Source organism: Salvelinus alpinus, chromosome 23, assembly GCF_045679555.1.
Source record: "Salvelinus alpinus chromosome 23, SLU_Salpinus.1, whole genome shotgun sequence".
Taxonomy (NCBI): domain Eukaryota; kingdom Metazoa; phylum Chordata; class Actinopteri; order Salmoniformes; family Salmonidae; genus Salvelinus; species Salvelinus alpinus.
In genome coordinates, this window is record NC_092108.1 from 4,098,627 (window position 1) to 4,121,602 (window position 22,976).

Here is a 22,976-nt window from a genome sequence, read left to right on the forward strand (position 1 = left end):
TACACTACAGTACACTACACTACACTACAGTACAGTACAATACACTACACTACACTACACTACACTACACTACACTACACTACACTACACTACAGTACAGTACAGTACAGTGCACTACACTACACTACACTACAGTACAGTACAGTACACTACACTACACTACACTACACTACAGTACACTACACTACACTACACTACAGTACAGTACAGTACAGTACAGTACAGTACAGTACACTACACTACAGTACACTACAGTACACTACACTACACTACAGTACAGTACACTACACTACAGTACAGTACACTACACTACACTACAGTACAGTACACTACAGTACACCCAGCCCTCCGTGTCCTAGCCTACCAGGGAAACTCACCCACTCCCTAAATAAGTGCTGTGCAGTCCTGGGTTCAACTACTATTTGAAATCTTTCAAACCCTATTACGTTTACTCTAGTCTTCCTGGAGTACTATATGGGCGTGGTTTGGAATTTCCTGACAATTCTATTGGTTCCATATTGCGCAAGCTAAGCTGAATCAAGCCCATATAAAGATTTTCAAATTGTTATGAATAATATTTGAACCCAGGTCTGGTATAGTGTTGTTCGGGTCCCCGTGATACAATAGGCTAACATCTCCGGCTCCTGTGGGAGTCCTAATTGTGTGTGTTGACAGAGGCCTGGCCTTGCTGCCTGGCTAGCTGTGTGGCGGTGCTGAGTGAGGGTGGTGACAGACTTAGCTTCCACATCGCTTCCTGCCTCCTCAGCTTACAATAGACCAATCTGGGGATTGAAATGCCCCCTAGCTACAGATCTAGGATCAACTTTACCTTCCCCCAAAATCCTTACCCTAACCGTTAGTGTGGAGGAAACAGTGTCCTAGGGGATATTTTCAACCCTACACCACAATAGACCAATCCCCTTTCTCTGATTCCTTCCCACGACTCCCTGGAGTGAACACTTAATGGGTTTAAAAAGACGGATTGGTGTGAAGGGATATGAATGCTTAGTTAAACACCAATCACATTGTTTTTATATCGTTTGAAGGAGGGGGGGGAGAGAACGTGTGCACACTTCAGGGAGAAAGGGGGAGGAAGGGAGTGTGACACTCAGGTCATGTGACCTGCTATTACCAGCTGCAGGAAGTAGCATGGAGGTGGTGAGGCGGTATAACCGGCGGGTAACTCATATTCCACAGGAGCTGCATCTCAATACTCTGACTTCATCTCCTTGTCTCCTGTCCTTCATCTGCGTTGACGTAACAGAACTGGGCAGGTGAAAGGAAACGGAGTCTGACTGTGTATGACCCCTGCATTTACATAAAGCTCCTGTCTGCACCAAGGATGATGTATTCGTGAAATATAAGTTTCAATACCTGGGAATAATTCATATTTAACCAGAGAGTTCTGGGAAATGCTGAAAAAATTGGAAGTGTCCATTTAAAGTGTTTAAAACCAAGATACGCCAGGGTTCTCCCCAAATATGAGGGGCTCTGTGCCACCTTGTCGGCTTGTCTGCAACAAAATATGTAACGTTTTTCAGAGCAAATGTATTTAGTAACGATAAAGTAACAGTCATTTGATCTCCAATGACATTGTTATGAATATGCAAAACAGGCCGTTCATGTTACCGTGTTCCTCGATGAATGATGAATGCACTCGACTGTAAGTCGTTCTGGATAATAGCATCTGCTAAATGACTAACATGCACATGTGCATTTTAGCAGTAGGCTATCTGGACACAGAGCACTCTCAGGGCGCACTCCAACCATAGAATAATACAAACTTTACAACGCCAGTCAAATTACCAAAGTTGCTAAGCTTGCTAGATAACCTCCTTCAACAAAAATACATAATATTTCCTACATTTGGCTAAATCGAGTTGATGATTAAACAGATAGCAAATCAGCTCATGAATAACGGGGCGATGAAGAGTGGGAATAGGTTTAACCCCTCTAGAGTCAATGTCTGCGGGACCGCGGGAAATCGAATCAGCATAATGAAAAATATCCCCATCAAAAATATCCCCATCTGATATCTTTTTCTCGCATCGAATGTGTCTCAATCCACCTCGTCTGCTGAAGTCGCACTTCCACTTCTGAGGTGAAAGGTGAAAGGTGAAAGGTGACAGAGCCAAAGCGGTGTTTGTCAGACCGTGAGACATCCCGAAAATTGGTCTTCCTACAAAAAAAAAAGAAAAACGTCTGTGGCGTCTGAACGGTTTGGCCCCACAAAATATGACCTCTATTATGAAAGATGAGACTCTCACGAACACAGTGGTGCTCTCCGTTTTGCTCTGTAACCCCACCAGCGTCTCGGGACACTTTTAAAGTCAGTATATCTGATCTGCCAACTTCTGTAATTTCAGTAGTGTTTGAACCGTCAGTGGAAAGGTGAGTCTCTCAGTAGGACGCCCACAAGCCTCACAAGACTAGTCTGAAGGTAGCTGGGTACCAGTTTTTAAAAAACGAATCGATACCTTAAGGGGTTAAAAAAACTCCTAATCAAATATTGTAGCTAAATGATCCTTGGTATGACCATTTTAAAACAATCCCATATGTTAGTTTAGTACAAACCCTCCCTGCTTAGACTCTCGAGGGTTTTACTATCGAGGTATCTTAACTCGGACCAACTGTTTTATAAAATATCTACTCTCATACTGTTTGTTGTTCACACATTCTCTACCGACGCTCTCATATGGGCAGTATGAGACAACACAGAGATGCTCTCATATTGACAGCAGTAGGAGACAGCACAGATAAGCGGAGGACATGTTATAGAGGTATTTTGACATGCATAGACTAGTGACGTGCTTTGATAATGCAACCTATGGATTACAGAATAAAGTCAGGATTGTTCCATGCGAGACGGGAGTCAGGATTGATCCATGCGAGACGGGAGTCAGGATTGTTCCATGCGAGACGGGAGTCAGGATTGATCCATGCGAGACGGGAGTCAGGATTGATCCATGGGAGACGGGAGTCAGGATTGATCCATGGGAGACGGGAGTCAGGTTTCAGTGGGATTCAGACTGGATAGGGAAATAGTTTTAGGCGGACAGAAGGAGATAGAACTTTCCCTCATGCCTCTCTGAATTGTTAACAGACTTCACGTCTGTGGATAGAGATGCCTATGTAGTGACTTGTGCTTAGGCCTATCAAATTTGTGACTGTCTAGAAGAGTCAAAATGACACGTTCTTTTATTTCCTGTTTCCTGTAGGGTTTATTAACTGCACTCGGGTCACATGTGCAGTCCGGCGGTGTCAATTATGCCGCGTGTGCTTTTTTGAATTCAAGGCGACTTTGTAGGAAGTAAAAGAAAGTGCATGGCCCTCCAGCTACGTGGTCAATGAAATGACATTGCTGATCTAAGGATTCCCGTTTTATCTTTCAACCACTACGGCTTCCATGTCACAACTTGGACAATGTGCAATTGTATTTTGTGTTCATCTGAATCGAAACATTCCATTTCGAAGAGTTTTCCCGAGACAGTCACAGGGTTCATGGTACCGGTGTTAAATCCTAGTCGGCACCTTCTCTCCTCTTGGCTTTGACTGTAAGGTCTGAGATCAATATTGTGTCTTGGAGAACTCAAGGTCTCTTACCAGTAATAATATAATATTCTGCTGGTTAGTTATTATTGGCTGATGCACCGGCAGATCAATTCAGACCAATTTAACTCCTATTGGAAAAAGTCTGGCCAACAAAATAGATCTACAATGCTTTAAACAATATAACTTTTATCTTGAGACTGATGTATATATAAACAAAACATCTGTTTGCTCTGGTTCCTTGTAATCTTAACGACATTTACATGTAAAGTCCTTGCACTAAATATACTGCGGTGTGCAGTCAATATAGGCCTGCCGTATACCACTTGTGTTTATTCATTTATTTTTACTTAAAAACTGTATGTAAACTGTATAAATACAGTCAGTATATTGTACGACTGTATCTAACTTTGATCTAGATGCTATAGAACTCAATGAGATTACATCTATTTGTCGATAGAGTCCTGGTCCAATATTGTCTCTGTCTTCCTCTCTCTCTCTCTCTCTCTCTCTCTCTCTCTCTCTCTCTCTCTCTCTCTCTCTCTCTCTCTCTCTCTCTCTCTCTCTCTCTCTCTCTCTCTCTCTCTCTCTCTCTCTCTCTCTCTCTCTCTCTCTCTCTCTCTCTCTCTCTCTCTCTTTCTCTCTCTCTCTCTCTCTCTCTTCTCCAGTCTGTTCGGCATCTCATCCCTCATCCAGACGGACTGCTCCTCTACATGGAGGATGATAGTTAACCCTGAGCTGGCCTGGCACCACTTTGTTAACCCCATTATGCTGCTGCTGCTGTACTACACCCTGGCCACTCTCATACGCCTCTGGCTCCAGGAACCTATAGAGGTAGGTAACACCCTGGTATCTCTCATACGCCTCTGGCTCCAGGAACCTATAGAGGTAGGTAACACCCTGGTATCTCTCATACGTCTCTGGCTCCAGGAACCCATAGAGGTAGGTAACACCCTGGTATCTCTCATACGTCTCTGGCTCCAGGAACCCATAGAGGTAGGTAACACCCTGGTATCTCTCATACGTCTCTGGCTCCAGGAACCTATAGAGGTAGGTAACACCCTGGTATCTCTCATACGTCTCTGGCTCCAGGAACCTATAGAGGTAGGTAACACCCTGGTATCTCTCATACGCCTCTGGCTCCAGGAACCCATAGAGGTAGGTAACACCCTGGCCACTCTCATACGCCTCTGGCTCCAGGAACCTATAGAGGTAGGTAACACCCTGGTATCTCTCATACGTCTCTGGCTCCAGGAACCTATAGAGGTAGGTAACACCCTGGTATCTCTCATACGCCTCTGGCTCCAGGAACCCATAGAGGTAGGTAACACCCTGGTATCTCTCATACGCCTCTGGCTCCAGGAACCTATAGAGGTAGGTAACACCCTGGTATCTCTCATACGTCTCTGGCTCCAGGAACCTATAGAGGTAGGTAACACCCTGGTATCTCTCATACGTCTCTGGCTCCAGGAACCTATAGAGGTAGGTAACACCCTGGTATCTCTCATACGTCTCTGGCTCCAGGAACCCATAGAGGTAGGTAACACCCTGGCCACTCTCATACGCCTCTGGCTCCAGGAACCTATAGAGGTAGGTAACACCCTGGTATCTCTCATACGTCTCTGGCTCCAGGAACCTATAGAGGTAGGTAACACCCTGGTATCTCTCATACGTCTCTGGCTCCAGGAACCTATAGAGGTAGGTAACACCCTGGTATCTCTCATACGTCTCTGGCTCCAGGAACCTATAGAGGTAGGTAACACCCTGGTATCTCTCATACGTCTCTGGCTCCAGGAACCTATAGAGGTAGGTAACACCCTGGTATCTCTCATACGTCTCTGGCTCCAGGAACCTATAGAGGTAGGTACCACCCTGGTATCTCTCATACGCCTCTGGCTCCAGGAACCTGTAGGTTCTGTCCTGTAGGTTCTGTACTGTAGGTTCTGTCCTGTAGGTTCTGTCCTGTAGGTTCTGTACTGTAGGTTCTGTACTGTAGGTCCTGTACTGTAGGTCCTGTACTGTAGGTTCTGTCCTGTAGGTTATGTACTGTAGGTTCTGTACAGTAGGTTCTGGGTAGTAGGTTCTGTACTGTAGGTTCTGTACTGTAGGTTCTGTCCTGTAGGTTCTGTACTGTAGGTTCTGTCCTGTAGGTTCTGTACTGTAGGTTCTGTACTGTAGGTCCTGTACTGTAGGTCCTGTACTGTAGGTTCTGTCCTGTAGGTTATGTACTGTAGGTTCTGTACAGTAGGTTCTGGGTAGTAGGTTCTGTCTTGTAGGTTCTGTCCTGTAGGTTCTGTACTGTACTGCTGGTAGAACTTGATGATGGTAGTCACATCAAACAGACTGTGGATGTTATATTTCAACTTGTCAATCAGACCAAATCCTTTATTTTCAACAGGAGGATGAAGAAGAGGAGGGAGAGGACGGAGAGGAAGAGGAGGAGGTGGTTGGGAACGGGAACTCTGCGGACAAGAGGAGACAGCTGTGGTGGAAAGCAAACCAACGCACGGAGGAGAGAAACGTATGAGATCCTGACTCGTATAACGCCTTTTCTCTTTATCTCACCTGGTGTGTTAATGCAGTAGAACATATTGATCATTGTGGAAGAAAGTTCAGCGATACGTATAAAAAGGACAAGCTGTGGTGGACGGCTCACCAATGGACAGAGGAGAAACTTAGGAGAACCATTATAAAACCTCTGACATTGCTTTATTTCAGAATGAATACACACTTTATTAATGCATTATAAACCATTGATTATCGGGTAGATTGTGAAGTGTAGTTCAGCAATAAAAGGCACAGATTATATAACGTATAACACTCCATGACCTTAACTGACCTCGGGGGTACATTCACCTCGGGGTATTTTTGATGCTTTATAAACTATTGATTATTGGTTGAAAGATAAAACAGGAATCCTTAGATCAGCAATGTCATTCCATTGACCACGTAGCTGGAGGGCCATGCACTCTCCTTCTCTTTACCTCTCTCTACCTCTCTCTACCTCTCTCTACATCTCTCTTCCTCTCTCTTCCGCTCTCTTCCTCTCTCTACCTCTCTCTTCCTCTCTCTACCTCTCTCTTCCTCTCTCTTCCTCTCTCTACCTCTCTCTTCCTCTTTCTACCTCTCTCTTCCTCTTTCTACCTCTCTCTTCCTCTCTCTACCTCTCTCTGCCTCTCTCTATCTCTCTCTTCCTCTCTCTACCTCTCTCTTCCTCTCTCTACCTCTCTCTGTCTCTCTCTGCCCCTCTCTTCCTCTCTCTTCCTCTCTCTACCTCTCTCTCTCTCTCTCTCTCTACCTCTCTCTGTCTCTCTCTACCTCTCTCTGTCTCTCTCTGTCTCTCTCTTCCTCTCTCTATCTTTCTCTACCTCTCTCGCTACCTCTCTCTCTCTCGCTACCTCTCTCTGTCTCTCTCTACCTCTCTCTACCTCTCTCTACCTCTCTCTGCCTCTCTTTGCCTCTCTCTACCTCTCTCTACCTCTCTCTTCCTCTCTCTACTTCTCTCTTCCTCTCTCTACCTCTCTCTGCCTCTCTCTGCCTCTCTCTCTCTACCTCTCTCTCTACCTCTCTCTGCCTCTCTTTGCCTCTCTATACCTCTCTCTCTACCTCTCTCTCTACCTCTCTTTCTACCTCTCTCTGTCTCTCTCTTCCTCTCCCTACCTCTCTCTTCCTCTCCCTACCTCTCTCTGTCTCTCTCTACCTCTCTCTACCTCTCTCTACCTCTCTCTCTCTCTCTGTCTCTCTCTACCTCTCTATGTCTCTCTCTGCCTCTCTCTGCCTCTCTCTCTCTACCTCTCTCTCTACCTCTCTCTCTCTCGCTACCTCTCTATGTCTCTCTCTACCTCTCTCTGTCTCTCTTTGCCTCTCTCTTCCTCTCTCTGCCTCTCTCTCTATCTCTCTCTACCTCTCCTTGCCTGTTTTCTTTTTCCTTGTTCTAGCTGCTTTCTACCCAGGATGGCTACAGTACATCTGAGGTAGGTACCGTACTAGACTGTACTGTAGCACAAATATGCATATCTTATCCCTTTGACTCAACGGCTACATGTTCTGCACTGTAACTTACTACGCAGCACTTGAAAACAAATGACTAGGAAACCCCTCTGGGCCGTAACCCATATTGTTGTTGTGTTGTTCCACAGGGGTTGGCTGCAAAGTCCAACGGGACGTCTTGTGACATCTCCACCCTGAACACGGTGGAGAATAGACCGGTCGGTCAGGACCTGTACTCCACCCCACAGTATAAAATGGATCAAACCAATAACATTACAGGTGAGTTTTATTGTACTGTACACACACTGGGCAAACGTTTCTGCTCGCAATTTCTGCTTGAAATTTAGTGAACTGGACCCTGGTCAAAAGTAGTGCACTAAAGTAGTGCACTATATCGTTATTCCTTATGACACTCCATAGGGCCCTGGTCAGAAGTAGTGCACTAAAGTAGTGCACTATATCGTTATTCCTTATGACACTCCATAGGGCCCTGGTCAAAAGTAGTGCACTAAAGTAGTGCACTATATCGTTATTCCTTATGACACTCCATAGGGCCCTGGTCAGAAGTAGTGCACTAAAGTAGTGCACTATATCGTTATTCCTTATGACACTCCATAGGGCCCTGGTCAAAAGTAGTGCACTAAAGTAGTGCACTATATCGTTATTCCTTATGACACTCCATAGGGCCCTGGTCAGAAGTAGTGCACTAAAGTAGTGCACTATATCCGGAATAGAGAGACGTTTGGGAAGCGTCCCTAAATAGCTCTCCAGTTTGTAGTCCTAAAAACCGGAGCTGAAACTTCTTGTTCAGCCCATTTCTATGGGGTAAATGAATGGGAAAATGAATGGGTAAATGAATGAGGAAATGAATGGGGAAATGAATGGGGAAATGAATGGGGAAATGAATGGGGAAATGAATGGGGAAATGAATGGGGAAATGAATGGGGTAAATGAATGGGGAAATGAATGGGGAAATGAATGGGGAAATGAATGGGTAAATGAATGGGTAAATGAATGGGCAAATGAATGGGTAAATTAATGAGGAAGTGAATGAGGAAATGAATGGGGAAATAAATGAGGAAATGAATGGGGGAAATGAATGGGGGAATGAATGGGGAAAATGAATGGGGAAATGAATGGGGGAAATGAATGGGGAAATGAATGGGGAAATGAATGGGTAAATGAATGGGTAAATGAATGAGGAAGTGAATGAGGAAGTGAATGGGGAAATAAATGAGGAAATTAATGGGGAAATTAATGGGGGAAATGAATGGGGGAAATGAATGGGGAAATGAATGAGGGAAATGAATGGGGGAAATGAATGGGGAAATGAACGGGGAAATGAATGGGGTAAATTAATGGGGTAAATGAATGGGGAAATGAACGGGGAAATGAATGGGGAAATGAATGGGGGAAATGAATGGGGGAAATTAATGGGGGAAATGAATGGGGAAATGAATGTTTTTTTTGGGATAAATAAGGTCTGAGGTTAACACAGGCTCAGGAGATATTATACGTTTTGATTCTACAGTCTCTCTACCTCTCTAATTCGTGAATTATGAAGACGTTATGCGCTTTATGTGCTTATTTTGATATCACAAATGCTTCAAAATTCACAGAAAGGGACATTAGCTTGATGAAGATGATCTTACAGAACAAATTGTATCAGATTTAAGCCTGTGACTACAAAAAGACTCCATCACTATTTCTCTCTATACCTTCTGTATGTACTGTAGATGTCCTGTGACTACAAAAAGACGCCATCACTATTTCTCTCTGTACCTTCTGTATGTACTGTATATGTCCTGTGACTACAAAAAGACGCCATCACTATTTCTCTCTGTACCTTCTGTATGTACTGTAGATGTCCTGTGACTACAAAAAGACGCCATCATTATTTCTCTCTATACCTTCTGTATGTACTGTAGATGTCCTGTGACTACAAAAAGACGCCATCATTATTTCTCTCTATACCTTCTGTACTGTAGATGTACTAAATAACATATCTGGTATCTTTATATCTTTATCTAAAACAGAGAAGAAGAATGGAAGTGTGTTTGATGTCAGTCCAACCGTGGGAGGAGAGGCTGCTGGGAAGGAGGAGGAGGAGGAGGCGGAACAGGAGGAGGAGGAGGAGGGCAGAGTGAATGCTGTTGTAACAGTGTTCAGGTTCATTATGAAGCAGAGCTATATCTGTGCTCTCATAGCCATGATGGTGAGGAAACACAGTGACTGGTTCCTCTGGTGACTGTGGTCTCTCTGGTCCCTCTGGTCTCTCTAGTCTCTCTGATCCCTCTGGTGACTGTGGTCCCTCTGGTGACTGTGGTCCCTCTGGTGACTGTGGTCCCTCGGGTGACTGTGGTCCCTCGGGTCCCTCTGGTCCCTCTAGTCCCTCTGGTGACTGTGGTCCCTCTGGTGACTGTGGTCCCTCGGGTGACTGTGGTCCCTCTGGTCCCTCTGGTGACTGTGATCCCTCTGGTGACTGGTCCCTCGGGTGACTGTGGTCCCTCTGGTCCCTCTGGTGACTGTGATCCCTCTGGTGACTGGTCCCTCGGGTGACTGTGGTCCCTCTGGTCCCTCTGGTGATTGTGGTCCCCCTGGTGACTGGGGTCCCTCTGGTGACTGTGGTCCCTCTGGTGACTGTGGTCCCTCTGGTGACTGTGGTCCCTCGGGTGACTGTGGTCCCTCTGGTGACTGTGGTCCCTCGGGTGACTGTGGTCCCTCGGGTGACTGTGGTCCCTCTGGTGACTGTGGTCCATCTGGTGACTGTGGTCCATCCGGTGACTGTGGTCCCTCTGGTGACTGTGGTGACTGTGGTCCCTCTGGTGACTGTGGTCCATCTGGTGACTGTGGTCCATCCGGTGACTGTGGTCCCTCGGGTGACTGTGGTCCATCCGGTGACTGTGGTCCCTCTGGTGACTGTGGTGACTGTGGTCCCTCTGGTGACTGTGGTCCATCTGGTGACTGTGGTCCATCCGGTGACTGTGGTCCCTCGGGTGACTGTGGTCCCTCGGGTGACTGTGGTCCCTCTGGTGACTGTGGTGACTGTGGTGACTGTGGTCCCTCTGGTGACTGTGGTCCATCTGGTGACTGTGGTCCATCCGGTGACTGTGGTCCCTCGGGTGACTGTGGTCCCTCGGGTGACTGTGGTCCCTCTGGTGACTGTGGTGACTGTGGTGACTTTGGTGACTCTGGTCCCTCTGGTGACTGTGGTCCATCTGGTGACTGTGGTCCATCCGGTGACTGTGCTCACGTCAAGGCTAAAGAAAGCATACTGTATGTCGTCTGACAAAGTTGATTTACTGTTAAACAAATGCTTCTTCCCCAATTAGTTTTTTTTAACGATTAATTTCATTCGAATGAATCATGAACGATTATTATATACGAAACAAACTATTCACTTCCTCATTGTAGAAGTTGGAATTGAGTTCAATTGCGGTTTAATCGAATCGTGTGAATTAAAAAAAGTTATTTGTGAATCACGAACTGTAATTTTAGGAAAGAAATGATTAGCTTTAGCCTTCTTTTTTGGATTATGTTGCTGCGAAACTTGTTTTGTAGATATTTACAGTTTAATTTGGGATCCAATGTATGGGATATTTTAACTCAATAGATGCTAGTCAGCCTGAAGACAACACTTTCTAAGGTAGATAAATATGACTAAACTAAGAAACGGTACATTTCCTGAAGATAATGTGTTGTGCTTGCTTCAGCTGTCTAAAAAGATCTGTTAAATGTAAATTCAAGTTGACTAGAAGCTGAAAAGCACCTTGTGTAACGACCTGGGTGTCGGGGGGGTGTGAAATCAGACGCAGGAACAGCAGAGCTTCAATGCGGTGATCTTTAATGCCCAACCGGCAAACCAAAATGTCCAACACGGACTTACTTGTGTCATAAACACCTGTCTACAAACACGGGAGACAAACCCAGTACACAATACAATAAACCACTCCCGAAATCCACAGCAACAGACGAACAATCCCGCACAAAGAAGCATACAGGCTGGCTGACTAATAAAGCCACACTAATTGCCAATTACCTCAAACCAGGTGATACAAATAAACACGTCACCGGCAGCTAGTAGGCCGGTGACGACGACCGCCGAGCGCCACCCGAACGGGAAGGAGAGCCTGCCTCGGTTGAAGTCGTGACAGTACCCCCCCTCTGACGTGCGGCTCCCGCAGCGCGCCGACACCGGCCTCGAGGTCGACCCGGAGGACGAGGCGCAGGGCGATCCGGATGGAGGCGATGGAAATCCCTTAACATAGATGGATCCAAGATGTCCTCCACCGGTACCCAGCACCTCTCCTCCGGACCGTACCCCTCCCAGTCCACGAGGTACTGCATGCCCCTCACCCGGCGTCTCGAGTTCAGAATGGCCCGTATCGTGTACGCCGGGGACCCCTCAAAGTCCAGAGGGGGGGGAGGGACCTCCGGCACCTCACCGTCCTGCAGGGGACCAGCTACCACCGGCCTGAGGAGAGACACATGAAACGAGGGGTTAATACGATAATAGGAAGGGAGTTTTAATCGATAACACACCTCGTTTATTCTCCTCAGGACTTTGAAGGGCCCTACACACTGCGGCCTCAGCTTCCGGCAGGGCAAGCGGAGGGGTAGGTTTCGGGTCGAGAGCCAGACCCTTTCCCCCGGTACAAACACGGGGGCCTCACTGCGGTGGCGGTCAGCGCTCCTCTTCTGCCTAGTAGTAGCTTGTTGGAGGGACTCCTGGACGGCCCTCCAGGTCTCTTTGGAGCGCTGTACCCACTCCTCCACCGCAGGAGCCTCGGTCTGGCTCGGATGCCATGGTGCCAGGACCGGCTGGTACCCCAACACACACTGAAAGGGGGACACATTAGTAGAGGAGTGGCGTAGTGAGTTCTGGGCCATCTCGGCCCAGGGAATGTATCTCGCCCACTCCCCTGGCCGGTCCTGGCAATACGACCGCAGAAACCTACCCACCTCCTGGTTAACTCTTTCCACCTGCCCATTACTCTCGGGGTGAAAACCGGAAGTCAAGCTGACCGTGACCCCCAGACGCTCCATGAACGCCCTCCATACTCGGGACGTGAATTGGGGGCCCCGATCAGAAACGATGTCCTGAGTGAATAAGGCCTCCGCAGTCTGTAGGGCAGTAGGGATACCGGGAAACGGGAGGAGACGGCAGGACCGATCCACAATGACCAGAACCGTAGTGTTTCCCTGAGAAGGGGGGAGATCGGTCAGGAAGTCTACGGACAGATGAGACCATGGTCGTTGTGGAACGGGGAGGGGTTGCAACTTCCCTCTAGGAAGGTGCCTAGGAGCCTTACTCTGAGCGCATACCGAACAGGAGGAGACATAAACCCTAACGTCCCGAGCTAAGGTAGGCCACCAATACCTCCCCCGAAGGCTCCCCACTGTCCTCGTCACCCCAGGGTGACCCGAGGAGGGTAGGACATGAGCCCACCGAATCAGTCGGTCCCGAACACCAAGCGGTACGTACTTACGGCCCGCCGGACACTGAGGAGGCGCGGGTTCCGCCCGTAGCGCCCGCTCGATGTCCGAGTCCACCTCCCATACCACTGGCGCTATCAGCCTCGAGGCGGGGATGATGGGAGTGGGTTCGGTGGTCCTATCCTCCGTGTCGTAAAGGCGGGACAATGCGTCAGCCTTTACGTTTTGGGAGCCGGGTCTATAGGACAACGTGAACCGAAACCGGGTGAAAAACATGGCCCACCTTGCCTGACGTGGGTTCAGTCTCCGAGCTGCCCGAATATAGTCCAGATTCTGGTGGTCGGTCCAGATGAGAAAGGGGTGCTTAGCCCCCTCAAGCCAGTGTCTCCACACCTTCAAAGCCCTGACCACCGCTAACAACTCCCGATCCCCCACATCATAGTTACGCTCCGCTGCACTGAGCTTACTAGAGACGAAAGCGCAGGGGCGGAGTTTTGGTGGCGTACCCGAGCGCTGTGATAGCACGGCACCCACCCCAGCCTCGGACGCGTCCACCTCCACTATGAATGCTAAAGAGGGATCCGGATGCGCCAACACGGGAGCATCCGTGAACAGAGCCTTCAACCTGTTGAAAGCTCCGTCCGCCGCCGCTGACCACCGCAACCGCACCGGGCCCCCCTTTAGCAGTGAGGTAATGGGAGCCGCTACCTGGCCAAAACCCCGGATAAATCTCCGGTAGTAGTTGGCAAAACCCAAAACCCAAAAACCGCTGCACCTCCTTCACTGTGGTTGGAGTCGGCCAATTACGCACGGCCTTTATGCGGTCACTCTCCACCACCACCCCCGAGGTGGAAATGCGATAACCCAGGAAGGAGACGGCTTGTTTGGAGAACACACACTTCTCAGCCTTGACGTATAGGTCATGCTCCAGCAGTCTGCCAAGCACTTTGCGCACCAGAGATACATGCGCGGCGTGAGTAGTTGAGTAGATCAGAATGTCATCGATATACACAACTACCCCCTGCACGTGGAGGTCCCTGAGAATGTCGTCTACAAAGGATTGGAAAACGGCTGGAGCATTCTTTAACCCATACGGCATGACGCAGTACTCATAGTGGCCCGATGTGGTACTAAATGCGGTTTTCCACTCGTCTCCTTTCCGAATACGCACCAGACTGTACGCGCTCCTGAGGTCCAGTTTTGTAAAGAACTGCGCTCCGTGAAATGATTCCACCGCCGAAGCGATGAGAGGTAGTGGGTAACTAAACTCCACTGTGATGGCATTTAGACCTCTATAATCAATACACGGACGCAAACCTCCCTCCTTTTTCTTCACAAAAAAGAAACTCGAGGAGACGGGTGAGATGGAGGGCCGAATGTACCCCTGTCCCAGAGACTCCGCGACATATGTCTCCATAGCCAACGTCTCCTCTTGGGACAAAGGGTACACGTGACTCTTGGGAAGCGCAGCGTTAACCTGGAGATCTATCGCACAATCCCTACCCGGTCGATGTGGTGGTAATTTCGTCGCTTTCTTTTTACAGAAAGCGATTGCCAAATCGGCATACTCGGGGGGAATGCGCACCGTGGAACCCTGGTCTGGACTTTCCACCGACGTGGCACCAATGGAAACTCCCAGACACCTTCCAGAACACTCCTCTGACCACCCCTGGAGAACCCCCTGTCTCCACGAAATATTGGGATTGTGCCGGGCCAACCAGGGAATACCCAGCACCACTGGAAACGCAGGCGAATCAATAATAAAGAGACTGATACGTTCCCTATGATTCCCCTGCGTCACCATGTCCAGGGGAACTGTGGCCTCCCTGACCACCCCTGACCCTAATGGCCGGCTATCTAGGGAGTGAACGGGAAAGGGAGAATCTATCGGCACAAGCGGAACGCCCAACTCTCGGGCGAGTCCGCGATCCATAAAGTTCCCAGCTGCACCTGAATCGACTAGTGCCCTATGCTGGGAAGAGGGGAAAAAATAAAGGAAAAAAATTGAGACAAACATGTGACCAACAGGGGGTTCTGAGTGAGTTTGGTGCTGACTCACCTGGGGTGATCGAGAAGCGTTCCGCCTGACATCTCGACTCCCAGACAGACCCCCCCAGCACCGGTCGAACGTGTGTCCTCTCCGACCACAGCTGGTGCAGGGGGGGCCTCCTCCTCCGGTACCCCTAGGCGCGGCCCCTCCCAACTCCATCGGGATGGGAGCCGGGGCGCTGGGTGGTGGAACGCACAGGACCCTCTCCGAACGCCCGCGGGCAGCCAGCAGAGTATCCAGTCGGATGGACATGTCAATAAGTTCATTTAGAGAAAGCGTGATGTCCCGACACGCTAGCTCCCTGCGGACGTCCTCCCGGAGACTACACCGGTAGTGGTCAATAAGGGCCCTGTCGTTCCACCCGGATCCCGCGGCCAAGGTCCGGAACTCCAGTGCGAAATCCTGTGCGCTCCTCTTCTCCTTCCTGAGATGAAATAGTCTCTCACCCGCCGCTCGGCCGTCTGTGGGGTGGTCAAACACGGCACGAAAACGACGGGTAAACTCCGGGTAGTGCTCCTTCGCGGAGTCCGGGCCATTCCAGACTGCGTTGGCCCACTCCAGAGCACGACCCGTTAGGCAGGAGACGAGGACACTCACCCTCTCCGCTCCCGAGGGAATGGGGCGAACAGTGGCCAGGTATAGCTCCAGTTGGAGTAAGAACCCCTGACAACCTGCCGCTGTTCCATCATAATCCCTCGGGAGCGTAAGACGGAGCGCGCTGGAGCCGGGGGATGGAGAGTCCTGGGGGGGGGGGAGCCGAAGGTGGAGAGAGGAGCCCACTCCTCTCCCATCGCTCCATTCTCTCCATCATTTGGTCCATGGCTGATCCGATCCGATGGAGGACAGTGGTGTGGTGGAGAACCCGTTCCTCCATCGATGGGAGAGGGTTGGCTGCTGCTCCTGCTGACTCCATTTTGAATGGTGCGGGATTCTGTAACGACCTGGGTGTCGGGGGGGTGTGAAATCAGACGCAGGAACAGCAGAGCTTCAATGCGGTGATCTTTAATGCCCAACCGGCAAACCAAAATGTCCAACACGGACTTACTGGGTGTCATAAACACCTGTCTACAAACACGGGAGACAAACCCAGTACACAATACAATAAACCACTCCCGAAATCCACAGCAACAGACGAACAATCCCGCACAAAGAAGCATACAGGCTGGCTGACTAATAAAGCCACACTAATTGCCAATTACCTCAAACCAGGTGATACAAATAAACACACAAGGAGGGGGAGGAAAAAGAGTCAGTGGCAGCTAGTAGGCCGGTGACGACGACCGCCGAGCGCCACCCGAACGGGAAGGAGAGCCTGCCTCGATTGAAGTCGTGACACCTTGTGAGAGTAATAATAGACCTGATTACCCCAGTAGACTGTTATATATTTCAGTTAGCATATCAATTATACAAAATGACGTATGTGTGTCTTTTCGGAGGGGTTGGGTTAAAAGCGGAAGTAAAATTTCGGTTGGACGTTGTGTTGACCAATAAAATGATCTTAATCTATGAATCCCTTCGCGCGCCAATCCCGTTAACGGGATTGATTTGACAACACCCAGTGAAATAGTAGCGCGCCAAATTCAAAAACAGAAATACTCATAATAATAATGAATAAATCATACAAGTGTTATACACCGGTTTAAAATGAACTTCTTGTTAATCCAGCCACAGTGTCAGATTTCAAAAAGGCTTTATGGCGAAAGCACACCATGCTATTATCTGAGGATAGCGCCCCATCAAACAAACACAGACAATCAGAATTCAACCCGCCAGGCGCGACACACAAGTCAGAAATAACATAATTCATGCCTTATCTTTGAAGATCTTCTTCTGTTGGCACTCCAATATGTCCATTAAACATCACAAATGGTCATTTTGTTAGATTAATTCTGTCGTTATATCCCCAAAATGTCAATTTATTTGGCGCGTTTGATTCTGAAAATACACCGGTTCCAACTCGCGCCACATGACTAGAAAGTATCTTATAAGTTACCTGTAAACTTGGTCCAAACATTTCAAACAACTTTCCTAATCTAACTTTAGGTATTTTTTAACGTAAATAATCGATAAAATTTAACGACGGGATAAACTGCGTTCAATAGCGGATAAAAACAAAGTGGAGCGAGCTTTCAGGTCACGCGCCTCTAACAAACAGTACACTTCACTCGACCCTCGTTCTGAACTGCCCTACTTCTTCATTTCTCAAAGGAAAAACATCAACCAATTTCTAAAGACTATTGACATCTAGTGGAAGCGATAGGAACTGCAAGCAAGTGCCTAAGAAATCTAGATCCCCATAGAAAACTATTGAAACGAGAGTGACCTCAACAACAAAAATCCTGGATGGTTTGTCCTTGGGGTTTCACCTGCCAAATAAGTTATGTTATTCTCACAGACATCATTCAAACAGTTTTAGAAACTCAGAGGGTTTTCTATCCAAATCTACTAATAATATGCATATCCTAGCTTCTGGGCCTGAGTAGCAGGCAGTTTATTTTGGGCACACTTTTCATCCGGACGTGAAAATAGTGCCCCCTACCCTTAAGAAGTTTTAATCTCGAGATACCTCTGCCTAAAACTCAGCCGGGATTTCAATGGTGCTATCCCACTTCTGACACCAGTGTAGTTCATTTAATTAAAAATGTTTTCATTTAGCATTCATTTAACTAGGCAAGTCAGTTAAGAACAAATTCTTATTTACGTTGACTGCCTGCCCCTGCCAAACCCGGACAGCCTTGGGCGCCTCCCTATGATACTCCCTATCACGGCAGGATGTAGTACAGCCTGCATTTGAACCAGGGACTGTAGTGATGCCTCTTGTAGTGAGATGCGGTGCCTTAGACCGCTGCACCACTCGGGAGCCTTAGGAGGGGTACCCTGACCAGGACTGGTCCCTGTCCAAAACCAAAAATTCCAAAACCATTAAAACACTAAAACCTCTTGGTAAGTTCACTAGGATTTTACAAATCATTAAAACACTAAAACCTCTTGGTAAGGTCACTAGGTGATGTACTAAGGTTGTTTACAAATAAATTAATAACATTTGTTCATATATTATATTTTTATTCGCTTGCCTCATTTTTCTCAAAACATTATCTGTTAAACAGTAAATCAACTTTGTATAGCCTAACTTACAATAAACTGTTTTTGTGATCGTGATCATACTAGGCCTACCTATGTTTTTTTGAGGAATTGTAGACTCTGAGGTTTTGTGGCATTTGCTCCCCCCCTCTCTCTACCTCTCTCCCCCCTCTCTACCTCTCCCTCTCTCTCTCCCTCTCTCTCTCCCTCCCCATCTCTCTCTCTCTCTCTCTCTCCCTCCCCAGGCGTGGAGCATCACGTATGTTAGCTGGCTGACGTTTGTGTTCCTGATGTGGTCGTGTATGTTGTGGATGGTGAGGGATCGTCGTCGGTACACCATGCTAACCTCTCCCTTCATGGTGCTCTATGGGAACCTGCTCATTGTGCTGCAGTACATCTGGAGCTTTGAGCTGCTGGAGCCCGTACCTGGACTCTTCCTCAAGAAGGACGTGCCTTTCAGTGAACTGGGATCCAAGGTAATTCAATGGAACTGGAAGAAGGAACTGTTCTGTCACTGTTTTGAGGACTTGTTTATTGTGGAACTGCTGAGTATGCGAAAGTACTGCAACTGTTGCCGTTTATGACCGGGTCACTTGTGAAAGACAATTCGTCATTAGGGGTGGAAGGTAGCCTAGTGGTTAGAGTGTATGGGTGGAAGGTAGCCTAGTGGTTAGAGTGTAGGGACGGAAGGTAGCCTAGTGGTTAGAGTGTAGGGGTGGAAGGTAGACTAGTGGTTAGAGTGTAGGGACGGAAGGTAGCCTAGTGGTTAGAGTGTAGGGACGGAAGGTAGACTAGTGGTTAGAGTGTAGGGACGGAAGGTAGCCTAGTGGTTAGAGTGTAGGGACGGAAGGTAGCCTAGTGGTTAGAGTGTAGGGACGGAAGGTAGCCTAGTGGTTAGAGTGTAGGGGTGGAAGGTAGCCTAGTGGTTAGAGTGTAGGGGCGGCAGGTATCCTAGTGGTTAGAATGTAGGGACGGAAGGTAGCCTAGTGGTTAGAGTGTAGGGGTGGAAGGTAGACTAGTGGTTAGAGTGTAGGGACGGAAGGTAGACTAGTGGTTAGAGTGTAGGGACGGAAGGTAGCCTAGTGGTTAGAGTGTAGGGACGGAAGGTAGCCTAGTGGTTAGAGTGTAGGGACGGAAGGTAGCCTAGTGGTTAGAGTGTAGGGGTGGAAGGTAGACTAGTGGTTAGAGTGTAGGGGTGGAAGGTAGCCTAGTGGTTAGAGTGTAGGGGTGGAAGGTAGCCTAGTGGTTTTTTTTGTCTTAGGTTTGTGACTTACATTAAAGGAGTTGTGTTGTTTGTCTCTAGGTCCTGTGTCTGTTGAGCTTCTGGCTGCTTCTGAGACAGACTCTGACGGAGAGAAAGGACAAGCAGAGAGAGGAGGATGCTGTACTCACTGACGTACATGTGGATAACCAACCCAAGAAGAAGGGTCAGAGATAATATCACAGCTGCTCAATAATACACGATGCTTTGTATTTGTGTTGATCCCCATTAGTTCCTGCCAAGGCAGCAGCTACTCTTCCTGGGGTTTATTATGGATCCCCATTAGTTCCTGCCAAGGCAGCAGCTACTCTTCCTGGGGTTTATTATGGATCCTCATTAGTTCCTGCCAAGGCAGCAGCTACTCTTCCTGGGGTTTATTATGGATCCCCATTAGTTCCTGCCAAGGCAGCAGCTACTCTTCCTGGGGTTTATTATGGATCCCCATTAGTTCCTGCCAAGGCAGCAGCTACTCTTCCTGGGGTTTATTATGGATCCTCATTAGTTCCTGCCAAGGCAGCAGCTACTCTTCCTGGGGTTTATTATGGATCCCCATTAGTTCCTGCCAAGGCAGCAGCTACTCTTCCTGCAGTTTATTATGGATCCCGACTAGTTCCTGCCAAGGCAGCAGCTACTCTTCCTGGGGTTTATTATGGATCCCCATTAGTTCCTGCCAAGCCAGCGGCTACTCTTCCTGGGGTTTATTATGGATCCCCATTAGTTCCTGTCAAGGCAGCAGCTTCTCTTCCTGGGGTTTATTATGGATCCCCATTAGTTCCTGCCAAGACAGCAGCTACTCTTCCTGGGGTTTATTATGGATCCCCATTAGTTCCTGCCAAGGCAGCAGCTACTCTTCCTGGGGGTTTATTATGGATCCCCATTAGTTCCTGCCAAGGCAGCAGCTACTCTTCCTGGGGTTTATTATGGATCCCCATTAGTTCCTGCCAAGGCAGCAGCTACTCTTCCTGGGGTTTATTATGGATCCTCATTAGTTCCTGCCAAGGCAGCAGCTACTCTTCCTGGGGTTTATTATGGATCCCCATTAGTTCCTGCCAAGGCAGCAGCTACTCTTCCTGGGGTTTATTATGGATCCCCATTAGTTCCTGCCAAGGCAGCAGCTACTCTTCCTGGGGTTTATTATGGATCCTCATTAGTTCCTGCCAAGGCAGCAGCTACTCTTCCTGGGGTTTATTATGGATCCCCATTAGTTCCTGCCAAGGCAGCAGCTACTCTTCCTGCAGTTTATTATGGATCCCCACTAGTTCCTGCCAAGGCAGCAGCTACTCTTCCTGGGGTTTATTATGGATCCCCATTAGTTCCTGCCAAGCCAGCGGCTACTCTTCCTGGGGTTTATTATGGATCCCCATTAGTTCCTGTCAAGGCAGCAGCTTCTCTTCCTGGGGTTTATTATGGATCCCCATTAGTTCCTGCCAAGACAGCAGCTACTCTTCCTGGGGTTTATTATGGATCCCCATTAGTTCCTGCCAAGGCAGCAGCTACTCTTCCTGGGGGTTTATTATGGATCCCCATTAGTTCCTGCCAAGGCAGCAGCTACTCTTCCTGTGGTTTATTATGGATCCCCATTAGTTCCTGCCAAGGCAGCAGCTACTCTTCCTGGGGTTTATTATGGATCCCCATTAGTTCCTGCCAAGGCAGCAGCTACTCTTCCTGGGGTTTATTATGGATCCCCATTAGTTCCTGCCAAGGCAGCAGCTACTCTTCCTGGGGTTTATTATGGATCCCCATTAGTTCCTGCCAAGGCAGCAGCTACTCTTCCTGGGGTTTATTATGGATCCTCATTAGTTCCTGCCAAGGCAGCAGCTACTCTTCCTGGGGTTTATTATGGATCCCCATTAGTTCCTGCCAAGGCAGCAGCTACTCTTCCTGGGGTTTATTATGGATCCCCATTAGTTCCTGCCAAGGCAGCAGCTACTCTTCCTGGGGTTTATTATGGATCCTCATTAGTTCCTGCCAAGGCAGCAGCTACTCTTCCTGGGGTTTATTATGGATCCCCATTAGTTCCTGCCAAGGCAGCAGCTACTCTTCCTGAAGTTTATTATGGATCCCGACTAGTTCCTGCCAAGGCAGCAGCTACTCTTCCTGGGGTTTATTATGGATCCCCATTAGTTCCTGCCAAGCCAGCGGCTACTCTTCCTGGGGTTTATTATGGATCCCCATTAGTTCCTGTCAAGGCAGCAGCTTCTCTTCCTGGGGTTTATTATGGATCCCCATTAGTTCCTGCCAAGACAGCAGCTACTCTTCCTGGGGTTTATTATGGATCCCCATTAGTTCCTGCCAAGGCAGCAGCTACTCTTCCTGGGGTTTATTATGGATCCCCATTAGTTCCTGCCAAGGCAGCAGCTACTCTTCCTGGGGTTTATTATGGATCCCCATTAGTTCCTGCCAAGGCAGCAGCTACTCTTCCTGGGGTTTATTATGGATCCTCATTAGTTCCTGCCAAGGCAGCAGCTACTCTTCCTGGGGTTTATTATGGATCCCCATTAGTTCCTGCCAAGGCAGCAGCTACTCTTCCTGCAGTTTATTATGGATCCCGACTAGTTCCTGCCAAGGCAGCAGCTACTCTTCCTGGGGTTTATTATGGATCCCCATTAGTTCCTGCCAAGCCAGCGGCTACTCTTCCTGGGGTTTATTATGGATCCCCATTAGTTCCTGTCAAGGCAGCAGCTTCTCTTCCTGGGGTTTATTATGGATCCCCATTAGTTCCTGCCAAGACAGCAGCTACTCTTCCTGGGGTTTATTATGGATCCCCATTAGTTCCTGCCAAGGCAGCAGCTACTCTTCCTGGGGGTTTATTATGGATCCCCATTAGTTCCTGCCAAGGCAGCAGCTACTCTTCCTGGGGTTTATTATGGATCCCCATTAGTTCCTGCCAAGGCAGCAGCTACTCTTCCTGGGGTTTATTATGGATCCTCATTAGTTCCTGCCAAGGCAGCAGCTACTCTTCCTGGGGTTTATTATGGATCCCCATTAGTTCCTGCCAAGGCAGCAGCTACTCTTCCTGGGGTTTATTATGGATCCCCATTAGTTCCTGCCAAGGCAGCAGCTACTCTTCCTGGGGTTTATTATGGATCCCCATTAGTTCCTGCCAAGCCAGCGGCTACTCTTCCTGGGGTTTATTATGGATCCCCATTAGTTCCTGTCAAGGCAGCAGCTTCTCTTCCTGGGGTTTATTATGGATCCCCATTAGTTCCTGCCAAGACAGCAGCTACTCTTCCTGGGGTTTATTATGGATCCCCATTAGTTCCTGCCAAGGCAGCAGCTACTCTTCCTGGGGGTTTATTATGGATCCCCATTAGTTCCTGCCAAGGCAGCAGCTACTCTTCCTGGGGTTTATTATGGATCCCCATTAGTTCCTGCCAAGGCAGCAGCTACTCTTCCTGGGGTTTATTATGGATCCCCATTAGTTCCTGCCAAGGCAGCAGCTACTCTTCCTGGGGTTTATTATGGATCCCCATTAGTTCCTGCCAAGGCAGCAGCTACTCTTCCTGGGGTTTATTATGGATCCCCATTAGTTCCTGCCAAGGCAGCAGCTACTCTTCCTGGGGTTTATTGTGGATCCTCATTAGTTCCTGCCAAGGCAGCAGCTACTCT

At 48.4% G+C, this 22,976-nt stretch overlaps 1 protein-coding gene across 1 annotated transcript in view; it reads left to right on the forward strand.

Annotated features, from left to right (window-relative positions):
• Positions 1–22,976, forward strand: part of LOC139550094 (piezo-type mechanosensitive ion channel component 2) — a 224,814-nt gene that overhangs the window by 98,037 nt on the left and 103,801 nt on the right. The window contains exons 9-15 of the mRNA XM_071360724.1: positions 4,218–4,383; positions 5,948–6,070; positions 7,488–7,523; positions 7,689–7,818; positions 9,576–9,754; positions 18,352–18,582; positions 19,410–19,533. Coding sequence (XP_071216825.1) covers positions 4,218–4,383; positions 5,948–6,070; positions 7,488–7,523; positions 7,689–7,818; positions 9,576–9,754; positions 18,352–18,582; positions 19,410–19,533 — 989 coding nt within the window. The remainder of the gene's footprint in view (positions 1–4,217; positions 4,384–5,947; positions 6,071–7,487; positions 7,524–7,688; positions 7,819–9,575; positions 9,755–18,351; positions 18,583–19,409; positions 19,534–22,976) is intronic.